This window comes from Thunnus thynnus, chromosome 17 (genome assembly GCF_963924715.1).
Source record: "Thunnus thynnus chromosome 17, fThuThy2.1, whole genome shotgun sequence".
NCBI classification, from domain to species: domain Eukaryota; kingdom Metazoa; phylum Chordata; class Actinopteri; order Scombriformes; family Scombridae; genus Thunnus; species Thunnus thynnus.
In genome coordinates this window covers 24,189,681-24,206,817 of record NC_089533.1, presented here as the reverse complement: position 1 = coordinate 24,206,817, position 17,137 = coordinate 24,189,681, and the positions used below count along the sequence as shown (strand labels likewise).

General features: G+C 39.9%; 1 protein-coding gene and 1 long non-coding RNA gene across 2 annotated transcripts; both read right to left on the bottom strand.

The window, feature by feature from the left end:
- Positions 1-1,408: 1,408 nt before the first annotated feature.
- LOC137201357 (uncharacterized) lies at positions 1,409-2,909 on the bottom strand. Its single transcript, XR_010932163.1, has 2 exons — positions 2,528-2,909; positions 1,409-1,992 (listed from the first exon to the last, which is right to left on the bottom strand). It is a non-coding gene; the product is annotated as an uncharacterized lncRNA (long non-coding RNA).
- An 8,752-nt stretch (positions 2,910-11,661) lies between these two features.
- tspan34b (tetraspanin 34b) lies at positions 11,662-16,916 on the bottom strand. Its single transcript, XM_067615519.1, has 8 exons — positions 16,660-16,916; positions 14,541-14,618; positions 13,915-14,130; positions 13,630-13,704; positions 13,418-13,525; positions 13,189-13,320; positions 12,998-13,090; positions 11,662-12,236 (listed from the first exon to the last, which is right to left on the bottom strand). Exons 2-8 carry the CDS (start codon positions 14,595-14,597, stop codon positions 12,177-12,179), a joined length of 741 nt encoding a protein of 246 aa, XP_067471620.1. The 5' UTR covers positions 14,598-14,618; positions 16,660-16,916; the 3' UTR covers positions 11,662-12,176.
- Positions 16,917-17,137: the final 221 nt, after the last annotated feature.

The following is a 17,137-nucleotide window of genomic DNA, read 5'->3' as shown; positions in this document are numbered from 1 at the left end:
CCTAGGCTTAGCCTCGACTCGAACATGCTTCCAATGAACCAGGCCGGAGTGTAGGATTCAAAGAGAGAGAGAGAGAGAGAGAGGGAGAGGTGGCGAGAGAAGAGAGGAGGAGGAGGAAAGAGATCATATGTGTTATTCATGCACGTCGTCAGTGGTGCTGTAGTACTGCTGCTCAGTCACCTGTAGGCCTACAGTGCCACGACATACAAAGCGCAAAATAAAGGAAAAGGCGCACAGAAAATCTTTTTCGCCAATAAATGTGACGAATCTTTAGAGACACGAAACAACAATTAAATATGAACTTAAGCTGTTATGTGGACTATGAAAGTCTATCTGGTGACGGTGAAACATAGAAGAGAGAGCGGCTACTACAGCCCATTCTCCTGAAGAGGTGTGGGATGAGTGTCGTGCAGCTGCAGGTTCAGGCAAACCGACAGTGCGCGGCTCAAGCCGGCTGTGTCCCGACCATAGACTGTCAGGCACATTTCAGAAGTACACTGTAAAAAACTTACTGTGATTTTTACAGTAATTAACTGGCAGCAATTGACAAGTAACTTACTGTAAATCATTTCACAGTAAGTTACTTGTCAATTGCTGCCAGTTATTTATTGTAACTAAAAACACAGTACACTTACTGTCATTTATTTTACAGTAAGTTTACTGTGTTTATAAACTTACTGTAAAATAAATTACAGTAAGTGTACTGTGTTTTTATTTACAGTAGCAATTGTAAAATAAAATACAGTAATTTTATGCTACTGTGTAATGGATTACATTAGCACCAGACATTTTGCAGTAAATTAGATTACAGTTATTCATATAATGCTGTAAACTTTCAAACAATATTTAAATTTCAATAAATGAGTACAGAACCAACTCTTTAAATGACAATTATTTATTATCTGTTGAACAGCAAGTACTGCATTTTACTCATTTTCACTGTGCACAGGGATTGTGCACCATGTTTACAGAAATCTAATGGCCTTCTTCCATATGGCAGAAATACCCACACTGCAATAATATCTGTGATGCACAGTGCAAATGGTTTTCCCTCAGACAGGACAGCAGAACAGAGGAAGTTGTTTACCCTTAATGACATAAACCGTAGTAAAAGAGCTTGTTGCCTGCAGTTCTACATCTACCACCTCACTTCAACTGTTTCCTCTTTCACCAATGCTCCTTTGCAATATATAAAACTGATCTGCTGACCAAACAGCACAAAACATTTTGCATAGACCAATGTCTTCTGACCAATACTGCAGTCTGTTTTACATTTCCTGTACATGCCTCATAATAAAAGCCACACAGTGGTACACCAGTGAGAAGCTTTTAATGTGAAGTAGCAAACGCAGGAAATATTTGGATTGCATGGGCATCAACTTAACACAGTAAATAAATATATAGAAAATAAGAATGAAGTAAATAAATGTTTACTTTTCAGTGTTTGCCATAAAAGCAGGGGCCATATGCAACTTTCTGTCCTCTAAATATCATTCTATAACAAAGTTTTCAAATGTGTATATTACAAACATTAGCAAATATTACAATGACAACGTTAAAAATGCAATTTGTAAAAAGCTTGCTTAAATCTGTAACCACAGTTAAACAAACCCTCATGAAAAAATAATACAGATGCCATTTAATAAGCCCACTACAAGTTAAAAAAAACCAAAATCAAATCACTGAACTTGATATATAGACAATGACACTAGACACTGTTATTTCCTTGAAACATAACACTCTTAGGTAATCTAAACATGTACTTTCAACTGTGGGAGATTTCACCAGGTACTCAGGTGTCCATTGAGTCTTTAAAATGGTGTTTGTGGATGCGTACTTGTCTGCAAAGAGTCCAACAGCCCACCTCAGTCCACTTTGCATCACAAGTCCACTGGCCCAAAAGGCTTTGGATGCAGGTCAGGAGCCGCCGGGTGATTTCACTTTGATCCTCCACTGCTGCTTCATGTTCTTCAGCAAATTGAATGACAGCTACTGTAGATGACAAAAAACAAAAATGTTTTACCATTACTGTCAGTGTAATAACCAAGCTAGGATCAAAACACATGTTTTTAAGACTCTCAAAGAAAGCTTTTGTAGAATAGGCTACACCTAACAAGATTTTAGGTGTATATTTACACAAACACACTCAAACAAAAAAATAGGGTGATGTTTTCACAGTGAACTAGTATAACAGTGCTGAGTTAGCCAGGGGGTGGCACAGGCTAAACACACGTTACAGTGCTCTCACGAGTCCTATGAGGGTAGAATTTATAAAGCTAACATTTGTAACGTTAAGGCGTGTTGACGAGTTAGATTTGTAACAAGAAGCTGTTTCAGTTTAACACAATACAGTCAGGTTGACTATGGATTTCTGTTAGCTAGCAGACCACTAGCTAACATAATAATGTGAGCACAGCACACTTCTGAGAAGCCAGAAATCGATGTGAATAATTTAACTACAAAAACTAGCTTGGTGTAATGTCTGGTGTTAGTCAGGACCGAGTGTTTTAATGTTGAAGACACTAACTGATCACTTGCTGATGTCGGTGCCTCCTCCTGCTGCTGCTGCTGCTTCGGACTGACGGCTAACGTTAACGTTACTCCTCACCACGCTGCAAGAAGTTCTGTGATTTTCTACAGTAGTGTGTTCACTACTGTGATTTCTACAGTATCATTACGATTACTGTGTTTTTAGGCCTAAAACACAGTACTATTCTGTAAAAATATTCACAGTAATTAACTGTGCAGAAACAGTAAATTACCGTGGATTTCACAGCGATTTTTTTTTACAGTGTAAAACCCCGTCCAGTAAAATCTCCTGTTGATTCCTACACGGGGAAATGCGTGTCAACATATCGGCAGCGGCTATTTTACGCACGACCGACAGAGGGTTTCTACCAGGCCATTATGATCCAAGGTCCAACCAGAAATGACTGTAGTGAAAAGGCAACATCGCCCCTGGGAAACACAGCCTACCTCTACCTGAGCAGCGTGTGTGTGTCGCTGAACTGCTGCTCTCACACTGCGGTGTCCACACAGACAGTGTTGCTGCGGCGCTGCTACTGCCAGCCCTACCTTTCTACATACAGTTTGACTGTGATAATGACCATCAATAATACAATGTTTCATGTCATTTCGACATAAACTTAACTTATATTTAGTTTAGACAGAAAAGGTTTAAGACGCCTGTATTCAACTGTGTCAGTCATAGACACATACACACTTGATACAGGACGGGGTGTGTATGTAGTGGGAAGTAGCAGGAAATGGCTCTCAGTAGGAAGTGTAGGCTTTCCAGGAAGCTCACACATGACACATAAGTGTCACTTCGGTGTGTCACTTCGGCAGGTGAAGCCCCACCTACTGCAATATAAAAGAGACTGAAGTCATCTAAACACCAGCAACAGGTGGACTGATGTGATTTGGGATTCATTAGCCTGCGGCCGTCTGACTTTTGATCATTGTCACAACCGATGTCCCTTTGGGACCTTCTACGAAACTAAGTCACTGTTCAGACGTCAAACTATGGCTGGAAACACTGCAAGCATCACCACTGCACTACAGGAGATATTGCTGTCTGTCTCAAACTTCTTCTCTCGGTTTGATGTACAGATGCGCTACGAGGAGCCTCAAGAACTGGTTGTCATCATTTCCCGCGGCCGAGACAGACTTGCTGTGATATCCATCAGTGGACTGCTGAATGTGATGTTCAACAGAGGTGGCGCACAGAGTAGCAGAGTGTGAGCACAGCGACATGTGCGGCTCGGTTGATCCGTGGAACTGTGGGAACTTTGCTGTGACTTCAACAAACAGCTTCACAGTGAAATTCTGCGGAGAGCGAATCTGTCAAATGATGACACACCTACAGTACTGGACGAGAGAAACCAGAGTGAACTGCACTTCAACCACTGCACAGTGTCGTGGTTACACTGTGTCAGTCACATACACATCTCACACAGAACGGGGTTTTTTAGACTCTATGTAGAAAGACGCGGCTGGCAGTAGGAGGAAACCGCACAGGTTCAGCGACACACAGCCGACACAAGACACATCCTAATAGAAGTACGCTCATGTACGCCCACATGTGACATTTTCAACAATAGAGTAAGGGTTTCACAAATCTGAAATTGTGTTATGAAAACACTTTAGCCTCTCTGAGATAATCTAGTCCAGATTTGACAGGTCTAAGTACAGTGGTTTCTGATCTGGACCTGGTCTAATGTGGTCTGGATGGAAAAAAGCAGAACAAGATACAACCATTAGATCACGTTAGCATCACATCTAGTGCATTATAAAATAAAGTTTATCGGGGAATTTCAATTTAAGCAGCCTACCTCTCTGTCAGTTGGATAGAGCTTTAACATGCGTGCGTGCGTGCGTACATACACATAGCCTACCTACATAGCTCCGCTGAACACACACACACACAAACCCCAAATGACAGACAGGTAGGAGATGCAGACCCAACAGAACAAAAATGATAAACAGGAATGATTTGATGAAATTCATAACTATCAATGGGAGATGAATTATCTGATCCTTTATTCCAGCGGTGTACCTGTGCTGTGTCACTCCTTAAAATCCGGCTGCTACAATCTCCTGTTGATTCCTACACGGGGAAATGCGTGTCAACATATCGGCAGCGGCTATTTTACGCACGACCGACAGAGGGTTTCTACCAGGCCATTATGATCCAAGGTCCAACCAGAAATGACTGTAGTGAAAAGGCAACATCGCCCCTGGGACACACAGCCTACCTCTACCTGAGCAGCGTGTGTGTGTCGCTGAACTGCTGCTCTCACACTGCGGTGTCCACACAGACAGTGTTGCTGCGGCGCTGCTACTGCCAGCCCTACCTTTCTACATACAGTTTGACTGTGATAATGACCATCAATAATACAATGTTTCATGTCATTTCGACATAAACTTAACTTATATTTAGTTTAGACAGAAAAGGTTCAAGACGCCTGTATTCAACTGTGAAAAAATAAATTGTGAGGTGAAAGCGGCTTTCCCTCTGACGGGCATGGTTGTGTCTGTTCGTGGTTACCTCTGTGTCAGTCATAGACACATACACACTTGATACAGGACGGGGTTTGTATGTATGTATATATGTAGCAGGACATGGCTGTCCTTAATAAGAAACCGAAATGTGTCACTTCACATGTCACTTCCCAGGTGAAGCCCCGCCTACTGCAATAGCCTATAAAAGAGACTGAAGTCATCTAAACACCAGCAGTAGGTGGACTGATGTGATTTGGGATTCATTAGCCTGCGGCCGTCTGACTTTTGATCATTGTCACAACCGATGTCCCTTTGGGACCTTCTACGAAACTAAGTCACTGTTCAGACGTCAAACTATGGCTGGAAACACTGCAAGCATCACCACTGCACTACAGGAGATATTGCTGTCTGTCTCAAACTTCTTCTCTCGGTTTGATGTACAGATGCGCTACGAGGAGCCTCACGGACTGGTTGTCATCATTTCCCGCGGCCGAGACAGACTTGCTGTGATATCCATCAGTGGACTGCTGAATGTGATGTTCAACAGAGGTGGCGCACAGAGTAGCAGAGTGTGAGCACAGCGACATGTGCGGCGCGGTTGATCCGTGGGACTGTGGGAACTTTTCTGTGACTTCAACAAACAGCTTCACAGTGAAATTCTGCGGAGAGCGAATCTGTCAAATGATGAGAGTAGAGTAGGCGGGGCATGTAAAGTATTGTGGCTGCAGTGGTCGAAGTCCGCTACAGCCACAATAGTCTGACACTGTGTGTCACTTCCAAGTAGAAGCAGCCCAGGTGAAGCCTCACCTACTGCAATATAAAAGAGACTGAAGTCATCTAAACACCAGCAACAGGTGGATTGATGTGATTTGGGATTCATTAGCCTGCGGCCGTCTGACTTTTGATCATTGTCACAACTGATGTCCCTTTGGGACCTTCTACGAAACTAAGTCACTGTTCAGACGTCAAACTATGGCTGGAAACACTGCAAGCAACACCACTGCACTACAGGAGATATTGCTGTCTGTCTCAAACATCTTCTCTCGGTTTGATGTACAGATGCGCTACGAGGAGCCTCAAGGACTGGTTGTCATCATTTCCCGCGGCCGAGACAGACTTGCTGTGATATCCATCAGTGGACTGCTGAATGTGATGTTCAACAGAGCCGGCGCACAGAGTAGCAGAGTGTGAGCACAGCGACATGTGCGACTCGATAGGAACTTTGCTGTGACTTCAACAAACAGCTTGACATAGAACAAGATACAACCATTAGATCACGTTAGCATCACATCTAGTGCATGTAGCCCAGTTAAAAATATGTATAAAATTGTTGTCTGTGATAGATAAATAGGGTTTGTTAAAACAGTATGGTTAAAATTCATATTTCTCATTGTGTTTAAAAAGGTCAAGTTCATGAGTAAACATGTTAAGGATGTTAAAAATGCATACATGTATTTTATTTTATTTCTTTTTGATAAAAAAGCTGCTAATTAAATAGAGTGGTATCTTTCTGGAGAGGTGAATATGGTCAAATAGGTTTGTGTGTGTTACTTGGCTGACGTGTGTGTGTACGCAGACAGAGAGAGTAAGAGAAAGAGGAGACTAGAAGAGCGGAGAGAAAAGCAGCAGGAGGCGAACGAGCTAATGCGGGAGTTTTTCCAGCTTCGTCTGGACTTATTCCGACCTGGAAACGAGGGACAACAACCAGATAGCGCTCTGAGCCACCCGGGGATGCTCAGAGTTCCTCTGGCAACGCGGGATAACCACCAAACTCCGTGAATATGCCCGAGTGCTGCCATCCTGCTCATGGACAGAGACCTGTGGACTGTTAACTTTCTCTGGAGGATGCCATAACTCTGCTCTAAACCTGAGTGAAGCGACCGCTAAGTTTTTGGTCCCTACGATCACAAGCACCGCATCAGGCCTGCAACACTTTTATTTTATTTTGTTATATCCTTTTTGCGTGTGTTTGGTCACTAAAATAATTCAGTGGACAAGTAAAAGCATATAATTTAAAGTTGGAAAGGTAAAAAGGGAAAACTACTGTGTGACTTGTGAAACAAAAGCAGTGAACACTCCTGGTATTTAATTTAGCCTAATATTATTTTCATTTAATTTTGCTGTAGAATTAAAGGAGGAAATTATTACTTCTAATTTTAAATGGTTTCTGAGTGTGTTTATTATTTCAGAGGTTAAAAGCTATATAGCCTTCATACTCTATACCAACTTCTATTAGAGTGTGGTATTGTACTGTGTTAAAGGGTTAGTACACTCAATTGTTTGTTACACTGTGGTCTCACAATAAGGTATATTCAAGAGGTATAGGATTTCCAAAGTGACCCAAGCAAAAAACATTAAATTAATCAGAGATAATATAACAAAGGAAATTAGGATAAAGAACTCAGGGCCCCATCTACATAATATAGAGGGTAGACGGGCTACCTGCATAAAAAAGGAATTTCAGTTTACACAGCCTACCTCTCTGTCAGTTGGATAGAGCTTTAACCTGCATGCGTGCGTACGTACACACACCTACATAACTCCGCTGAACACATACACAAACCCCAAATGACAGACAGGGAGGAGATGCAGACCCAACAGAACAAAAATATTAAACAGGAATGATTTGATGAAATTCATAACTATCAATGGGAGATGAATTATCTGATCCTTTATTCCAGCTGTGTACCTGTGAAATCGTCCTTTTTTGAATTTTCAACAATAGAGTAAGGGTTTCACAAATCTGAAATTGTGTTATGAAAACACTTTAGCCTCTCTGAGATAATCTAGTCCGGATTTGACAGGTCTAAGTATAGTGGTTTCTGATCTGTACCTAGTCTAATGTGGTCTGGAAGGGAAAAAAAGCGGTGAAATCACCCTTTTTTGCATTTTCACAAATATAATCAAGGTTTCACAAATCAGACACTGTGTTTTAGTGAGTCTCTGGAGACTCCATGTTGATCTAGTCCAGATTTGACAGGTCTAACTATAGTGGTTTTTGATCTGGCCCTGGTCTAATGTGGTCTGGATGGGAAAAAAGCAGTGCAATTGTCCCTTTTTGTATTTTTACAAATAGAGTAAAGAGTTTGAGATCATTAAGAAAAAGTACTACAGTACTCCTCCAGTACTCCTGTCATATTGGAGTATTAGTTTCTCAAGCCTTTTTATTACTGAGCAGATAAGACCACAGCAAACAGGAAGAATTAGCAATAGGACTGGAAAGCAGTTTACCATGAGTAAGGACAATAAGAAAAATATGCTGCAGTTAAAATGCTCAAAATTTAGGCTAGTACAATTGCACTCTATTGATCGTCATCATTTCATCTTCCCCGTATTTATTCAATTAGCTTGAAAATGACTGAGCACCGCCATCTACAGGCCTTATGCGACTTTTAAACCGGACCGGGAAATCAGAAGCTGTGAATTAGAAGCCCATTTAAGTCTCGTAGGTGAAAGCGGTTTTCCTCTTGACAGGAATGGTTGGGTCTGGTTGGGGCTACTTCTGTGTCAGCCACATACACTCCTCACACAGAACGGGTTTCGTATTGATTATTCTGCCAGTTAAGAGTTAACTACAGCACAAAATGAAAAATTACTATTGATTTTAACATTGTTTCTTTTTTTTTCTTTTTTTTACCCACTTATAGGCTACAACAGTGTAGGTTCACATTTTCGGAGGTATAAAGCCAAAATTTTAGGCATACAATCATCCACAGACTTACTGATCGTTATGGCCCTCAGGACCCCCCATTTACACTGGAGCCAGTTCTTGTGTCTGTCAACGAGGTTTGAGTTTTCTTCCTAATACGAAGTTCAGCAAGTGGTCAGAATTGAAATCTAACAGTCGTTATTCAGACCTGGATACAGCTTTAGGCCTGAAGAGGTCGCCTGCACGGATGCTAGTCATCTCTCCTCGTGAACGTTGTTCGCAACTGTTCCCGTGTTTTGGGGTGTTTGTGGGAGTCGTCATGTAAAATTGTCAAATATATTCTATTTATTGCTGTATTTTTTCTTACTTTTTAAACTTTTGTTTATCCTTTTTTTTCTTTCTGTTTGTTCTGTATCCTGTTCTCCAAAGATTTACTGTTGTTTTGTGTTGCATTTCGGGTTTTAATTAATTGGAAAAGTTAATAATAAATAACTTGAATTACCCAGATGAACCCTTTATTAATGATTTATTAACATTTATAACTGCACAGTACTGACTGAAAGTCAGAAACTTGTGGTCCTTTATAAATGGCTTTATAAACACCTGTAACTGCAGAACTGATGGTTTATCAGAAAGTTATGAAGCTATTACCCTTTTATAAAGATTGTTAACACGTGACCATTTATCATTGACTCACATTTATAAGTTCAGACATGAGAATCATATGACTATTTTATAATGACTTACACAGATCAGATCATTCAGCTACAGTAGGTCTATCACCAAACTCTATGCAGGAGTCATGAAATGATGATACACATGATTGATTAGAGAGAATAAGATGAAATAACTTTTTCTTGGTAACTTACATCAGACCAAGAATTCTAATTTGATCAATTTCTGATAAGTCATCACGTCTGCAGTTCTGAATTTCAATTTGAATTAAAGGGCAATAGCTAAAAAGACAAAGCAGGAGGAGTATTTTTCCACAACCTGGCAACCCAAAAGTGGTTCTAATGAAAGGTTTATAACTAAAATGATTCATTAATCATTTTTAAAGCCATTAGTTCCATCTTATAAACCCTTTATGAAGGTTGACTTATTAGACAGTGGTACTGTCCACCATGATTGCATACTGAAACTAATATTTATATTTAATTTATGAGGGCTGAATGCTTTCTTATGCCAACAGGTTGTGTAGTGGAATATATGTTTCACTTGGTATATTGTAAAATGCAAGTAGAAGAGGAAGTAAAATGAACAACCCATACAAAAGTGGTGAACTGCTGCACACTGAAGTGAACAAGCCAATTCTTTTTTTCCCATGAAGCAATATAAACAGTCAGATCAGAGAGCGTTCACTATGGATTGGAGGCATAGTCTGACATCTTGTGGACAGAAATTGTAATCACAGTCTACACAGGTGGTAAAATGACCACGAAACAAAGACAAAAGTATAAGGGGATCTCTTTGTTTAGTCAATTGATGCTCAGCCAACAGATTACATGATGATATACAACAGTATCACTACTACACTACTACAGCAACCACAAAAATAACAGGCGTGTGAAAAAAGTCATTTCAGAAGTGTCACACGGGGGACCATTGTCATACTTGTAAATGTCTTGTACAGTAATGACAGAGGTGCTTGTGTTTGTCAGAAAGCCTGTTCTGTCACCTTGTGGTTGGAGTCTGGTACTGTGCTGAATTGTCTTTGAGAAGTCCACAAGGAGAAGACCTTAGTCTTAAATGTCTGTGCATTCATATGGACAAATTATTCATATGAACAAATTTTCTTAGAGATGACTTTCATATTCTGATGCTTGGTTTTTAGTTTACAGTATGTGTCCTAGAGTTAATTGAGCTGACAAGAAAAATATGGTGTGCTAGTCAGTCTCGACTAGTGTGTAATTTCAGGGTTGTTTCTGTCCCTTTTAATGAAGCTGAAGTACCGTCATTACACATTGTTACATTTAGGTTGGCTGGACTGCTATAGCTCAAAGCTGAGGTGGAACATGTATAGCCTATTCCTTTATGTACTGTATTTGCCATTTTGGCTGCACGGTATGAGTCTTGTAGCCACATTGTATCAACTATATCTATGTTTTGGTTTTGTTTGTTTTTGCTTTATTTCTTCACACCATAAATAAGATAATGCTACCTCTCCTCCTATTAATTCTCTGGCTTGTTTTAAGACAGACATGAAAACTTGTGAACTTGTGTTTTAAAGTCAACAAGACCAGCAAATTTAGTATTGCCACAATAATGAATTAGTATCTGCTCTGAGAGGTGCCTGTTTAGGTAGGCATTTTAACTAGCATGCTCTACTTATGTTAACCCTCGAACTCCAAAGATCACAAGTAAGCCCCCAGCATGAGGAAGTTTCTTTCCAGTCTATAAAGCAGCAAATGAAGCCATGAGTCCAAAGACATCACAGCTAACTCATGTAGACAAACTACAGGTTTTGGACTCAGAGCTTTAATGGCAGCTGCTTTTTAAATTCATACTGACAGTATCAGAAGTAAAAGCCCACTTAACTAAAGTTCAGGGTACATAACATTTGCTCTGAGTTACACATTAACACCAACACTTTTTAGCAAACTAAATAAACCAACTCAATTATCTTGATCCTAATTCAGCTGTATTGTGTAATATGGTGTATGTTATCTTTTCTAAACAAAATCCTTAAACTCTTGATGGGAAATCAGAGCTCATGTGTCCGCTGTTGATAGTTTCAAATGGCACCTAGTGGCACGAATATCTTTAGCTAACTGACTTATAGTTTAAACTTAGTGACTGAAAAGGCACTTTTAACCTCCATGTGCTTATAGACACATATGCTAGTTTGCTTGTTAAAACATAATAAAAGAGGAAAGAGAAGAAATAATTTGTATTCATTTTTTACCCGCAGTTTGTTGGTTCTCCTTCCCCTTCTGAAACTTCTGTATAATGTCCACTGGATAGAAACATCATTACATGTGTGTAACCAACTCAAACACACACCAAGGTCTAGAAACACATTGCATTTTATTTCAAAATTGATCACTTTACAATGTACATACAAATAATGTATCTTTTCTGTTGCTATATTACAACCTGAATCATGGCAACAACTTTCATAATAGTAACCCCTGCCTCCAACACTGACACCAGCCTCTGTTTCATTATCACAATGAACTCAGTTATCATGTGATTCCTCAATGACTGGCAATGTGCTATAGGCAGTAGCACTACTTGACATTCAAAATAATCTCTGGTGAAGTATAAAATATGTGTAGCATGGTTTATTAAGTGAACTGTAGTGTTCTTGAGAAATAGATAATATACATTCATAAATGACATTCATTAGATTTAAATGTAGTAAAAAATAGATTTGTTATGTCCTTCGTTCAGTCATTCTGATTGCACAAGATCTGACATTAACTGTCTTCACTGATGAGGCGTTTACTCCTCTAGAGGCGATACAGGAAGTAGAGAGCTGCAGTGATTAAAATGATCCCTCTGAGGTCGTCGCCATTTGTAGTTAGTCTCCCCTGGATTTTATTCCACAGAATAGGATCATGGAGACAGCCATGGCACATAACTGAGGGGAATATATGTATTAGTATATGAAACAGTATATATTCATATGAACAGTGAAGGTGGTTTTCCTCCTGTTCATACTGGTTATTAAAAGACAAAAAAAAATATGAGGGTTCAGCAGTCTGAGTTAGTCATATCAAGTGGATATCTGCCACATTTACAGTCTTTTTAGCATCAAATTCCCTCTTTGTGTTTCCTCTGTTGAGCAGTGGTGGAAGTATAGTAACAAAAAGACTTTGGCACTAAAAAGACTGTAACGTTGAAAGATATCTGCTTGATTTGACTCATTTGGACGACTGAAACTTCGTATTAGCCTCAGATTAACTTTTAAATACATTTTTACACAGAAGGACAGTGGATTTTGGCCTCCATCACTTACATTGTAAGTGCATTATGAAGGGATCTTCTAATGGTCAGTATGAACAGGAGGAATAATTACAGCAAGAAAAACCTATTTCAATGTTCATTTGACCGCCTGACTATAGTTTTAAGACAGACTTGAATAAATTGAACTTGTCCTTTAATAAATGATAATATGCAATACTTTAAATAATGATATATGATACAATACAATATGATAAACCATTATCCAAAGCGTGTTTTTCTTGTGGATTTAAATTCATAATGTATTAATATATAATATATGCAAGATATTAGTCATCTGCTGCTTAATTTACTATGATTTTTCCCTTCACTCTGAGGAAATTCAGCCTAATCTAAAGAGGACCTTACAAATGAAGAGGGTGTGAGATACAGTCATACCTCGAGAGCTGCAATTCCCAGTGCCACTCCCACAATAACCACTGTGTTGTCATCAATTAGCTGCTTGATCTTTTGGAAGCAACCAGTGTTTCCCTGTGTAAAAAAATAAAGTGTTGAGGTAAAAGTGTAAAATGACTTGGGATCATGCAAGTGGATGTTTATATTGTTTCTCCTTCTTTCAAAGGCCATACCATGTCGACCGTTGCATTATTACATGGTTGAATCGTGCTTGAACAGCACTGTGACGGGTATTGTCCGTTGTGGTCCTTATAATATGGGGATCCCTCAAAGTCTTCGGCATTTTTGAATCCACAACATTTTAGCTAATGTGGACACAAAGAGAGTATATGTTAGACAAAGCATCAGTGAAATGGTGTGAAAAAGGATGCATTTTATAATTTGTTCAGCAGAATTATGCACCGTGGTCATTGTAGAATTCCAAAGTCCTGTAATGTCTGGATTTTTCCCATAGTCCTTCTTGATGTTCTGAACTGCTGCCGTGCCAAATTTCTCTAATAACTCGTCTGCCTAAAATGCAAGCATACAGGTACTTTTGCATCAAGGTACCAAAAGGCAGTAGCTGTCATGATAATCCGGCTCCTTACTCCTCTGTGTGAAGAAGTTCCACTTACCAAAGGTCTGAATACCAAGATCACCACAGCTCCTGCAACCTCTGCTATGAAGACCAGCAGGACTATGATAAAAAACTAGGAAAAAGATCAGGATGTTATTCATTTTATTAGAATGGGATTGTGAAAACCAACATTTCCAAAATATAAGTAGTTCGACATTTTGGAAAATAAGTTTGTATGCTCTGTTGCTGAGAGTTAGATGAGAAGATTGATACCACCCTCTGAATTACCCAAAATGTCAAACTTTTCTTATAACCCTCTATAAAGTGGCAGACAACAACCTACCAGCAGCAGCATACACTTGCTCTCTTTGACAGCTCCACAGCAGCCTAGAAAGCCGATGATGAGCAGGAGGAGTCCTAATGCAATCAGCAGGTAGCCCACATTCAGCACCTGATTGAACTCTTTTGGTGCGTTGTCCATCTTCCCAATGATGCTGAGGATGGAGCCGCTGTCCACCTTCACCCAGATCCCAACACCAAGAATGGCAGCACCTGCCAACTGAGGGAGAGTGACAGGAAGAAGAGGGTACAGGAAGAATAGCGGAAAGTCGTCAGGATGAAAGAAGCACTCCATTGACTTTACATGTAAAGGTCTGTTTTCTTGTCATGGGAGAACTTTTGGAGTTTGACCCATATTAGGGACCAAAAGTCAAGATATCTTGACTTTTACATTTTGTACGTTTTACTGCTTAAATAAAATTCTGCCTTGCAAGTGTCATAAAATGTCCCACTGATTTAACTCTGCGTCACAAAATTACCTCTTTCTTTGCTTGCATGTTTTTGTACATCTTTCACACTGTAACCTTCTGTTGATGTACACAGAAGTAAAATGTAAAAGTGGCAGCGTTTTCTTTAGAAAATGGTGAAATCATACTTATTTCTAATCAGACATTAAAAGTCTGCACTTACAAAGATAATGCCATTGAAAGCAAACATCATGACTTTGAGGAATCCAAAGCATCCCATTTTTGCTGCAGATTGTTTGACCTACATCGGAAAAAACAGAAAAAAAAGACAACTTGGTCAACCAATACAGTTCAGCTGTGTGCTGCCCCTTAAATAATTTTATGTCATGTTATTTTCAGTCCTGTGATTTTCATACATGAAGATTTTACACGATCATTCACAGTTTTGACTGCCTTTATCTTTGAATACAAAGTCATCTGTTTGTAAGCAGACATTTTGTAACAGGATGAATCGTCTTGATGTGTTGTTCAGAGTTTTACTATGCACTGCCAGTTAGGTGACAAATGAACAGTGGGATTGTGCTGTTTCCTCTGTGATGATGTAGGAGAGCAGGGAAGGAGAAAGCACCTGCCACTTTCCCAAGGACTAACCTTTTACCCTTTGTAAGCTTAATAAGTTATCTTTCTCAAACACTGAGAGTGACCTGAGCTTTTCATTTCCATTCTAAGGACATTTACTGTACACATATCACCTTACAGAGTGAGTGCTTTGTTTGGTTTAGAATTAATGAGGGTAGGGAGGTGAGGATTGAGGAAGTACACCTCACTGTGTTGTCTGGAAAGTGTTTCACTAAACAAATGAAATGGTAAGCCAGCGGTATGCAAATGAGGAAAGAGACCAAACTCTGCAGTTACGAAGCAACACTATTGACGTGGAAATATTTCCTCTCTTTGCAACTTTCCCTTTTTCCAATCAAATTTAGAATATTGTGCTATAATACTTGAAACTCATAAACTTAGAGATGATATAGCTAGAGTAACATGTACATAAATGCAGTATATTAAAGCAAAAAAGACTCTTGTGTGTGTATTTGCATAGAAAAGTCTGTGGTTGGCCAGTCTGTCTATCACACAAATTACTCTGGCGTAAGCGCCAGGGAAGAGGTTAGACTTTATGGTGCTAATACTAAAAAACAACTGAGACACAACATTAACAGCCCATTTACTACCTCTATATCTGTTGACACAATCATACAAAGCACATACTCGGGTGTGTTTTTCAAGTGTTCGCACACAAATATATAATAAATACCTTTCCTAATCATCCTATCTCCAAATCTCCATTTTTACAACCTGTTTCTGTTTTGGAGTCACCTCAAGATTGTCACTTCCAAATGTGTGAGTGTGTGTGTGTAGACCTCCCAGCTGGGGAACAGTGCCCTTTGTGTGGCATGACAAAGCAGACAAATTGTTATCCCCAACGACAATGACTGAGCAGAACCCCATTGTGTATAGCGAGAGACTGCTTTCTGAGAACTAGGATATCCCTCATAGCCTCTTCTCGCTATTATTTTCCTTCATATTTGTATTATAGCCTTTACAGTTATTTTCACTCCCTCACACCTTCAACAATATATCCACTCAGGCAAACATATCAAATTAACTAAGAACAGGAAGTGGCTTGACACTAGCCTGCTGGTCATCATCAAGTTAATCATACATTCAGGGGCCAGAGAGCAACAGCCAGAATGAGCTCAGAAACATAACGAGCAGTTGCCTTGACTCCCAAATCTCTCTATTATTTCACTCCTCCAAGGTTTTCCCACTTCTTTATGGTCAGCCGTGTTCAGTGATTGCACTCTGGTACCAAGGAGTCAGCTTGGTGATGTATTAACAAGTTAGTCACATGCTAATGCCCCAGCAATGTCTGAAAAAGGCCAAAGGGTGCAATGGCAAAATATCTTTCAACATTAGAAACCTTGATTTGCACAGATGGCAGAGCTTCATGAGTGCAATTATGTAAATCTTCATGAAGTGCAGTATTGCTCCATTATGTCTATGTTAAATATATAGGAGATATGGTCTGTTTTTGATGACCAAGAAAACCTTGTCCCCGAACATCCATCAAAAACAGAGGCAAATCTCAAAGGACGCCATTGAGAGGAATAATTGCAGGCAGGTCTCAGGAGACAGACAAAGGATCATTGTTGGATGGGTCCCTCCCTTTGTTGGTACGGCACTTAATTTTACTATTAAAACATAATCAACAGACCTCAAACTGTCAGGAAGAAGCTACCATATTACTCTAAATCACACTCAGTCTAAGTCACTCTGCGGCTTACCTTTCAGAGGAGATAACCAAGGACGTGCACTCAGGCTGGGTTACTCGTGGAGAGTCTTTACCTTCACTCTGTTGATGGAAACTGGTGCTGTGGGAACAAACTGACTGCGAGATAACAGGAATACAGAAGTGTATTATTCCTCTGTCCTCTGAAAATGACTCACAATATACTCCCTGTCTCCTGTTTCCTGTGGCTCTGATACTTCTGAAAGGGCTTCGAAGTGACTTTTTCAGCCTTCTGCTTATTTTAAGGCTGCCGGGTTGTTATAAATACTGGAAAGGGAGGGGGGAACAGATGGGCGTGACTGAAAGAGCAGAGTAACACACATCACCATGGAGCTGGACTGCTTGCCCCTGAGGGAGGGAGGGCTAGAGGGGCAGAGGTAGCACCTGTGTGTAGTCACACAAACATTTTCATGCACATATGTGTGCCTTTGTTTTGAGGTGTGAATTTGGAGACAGTTTGTAAATATGACAGA

Bases quoted from the DNA above. Each gene is read 5' to 3' on its own strand.
- tspan34b (XM_067615519.1), bottom strand. From the start codon at position 14,597: ATGGGATGCTTTGGATTCCTCAAAGTCATGATGTTTGCTTTCAATGGC. The intron at 13,321-13,417 runs GTGCATAATTCT...TGTCCACATTAG, and splicing joins GGAATTCTACAATGACCACG to CTAAAATGTTGTGGATTCAA. The intron at 13,091-13,188 runs GTATGGCCTTTG...TTTTTTACACAG, and splicing joins ATAATGCAACGGTCGACATG to GGAAACACTGGTTGCTTCCA.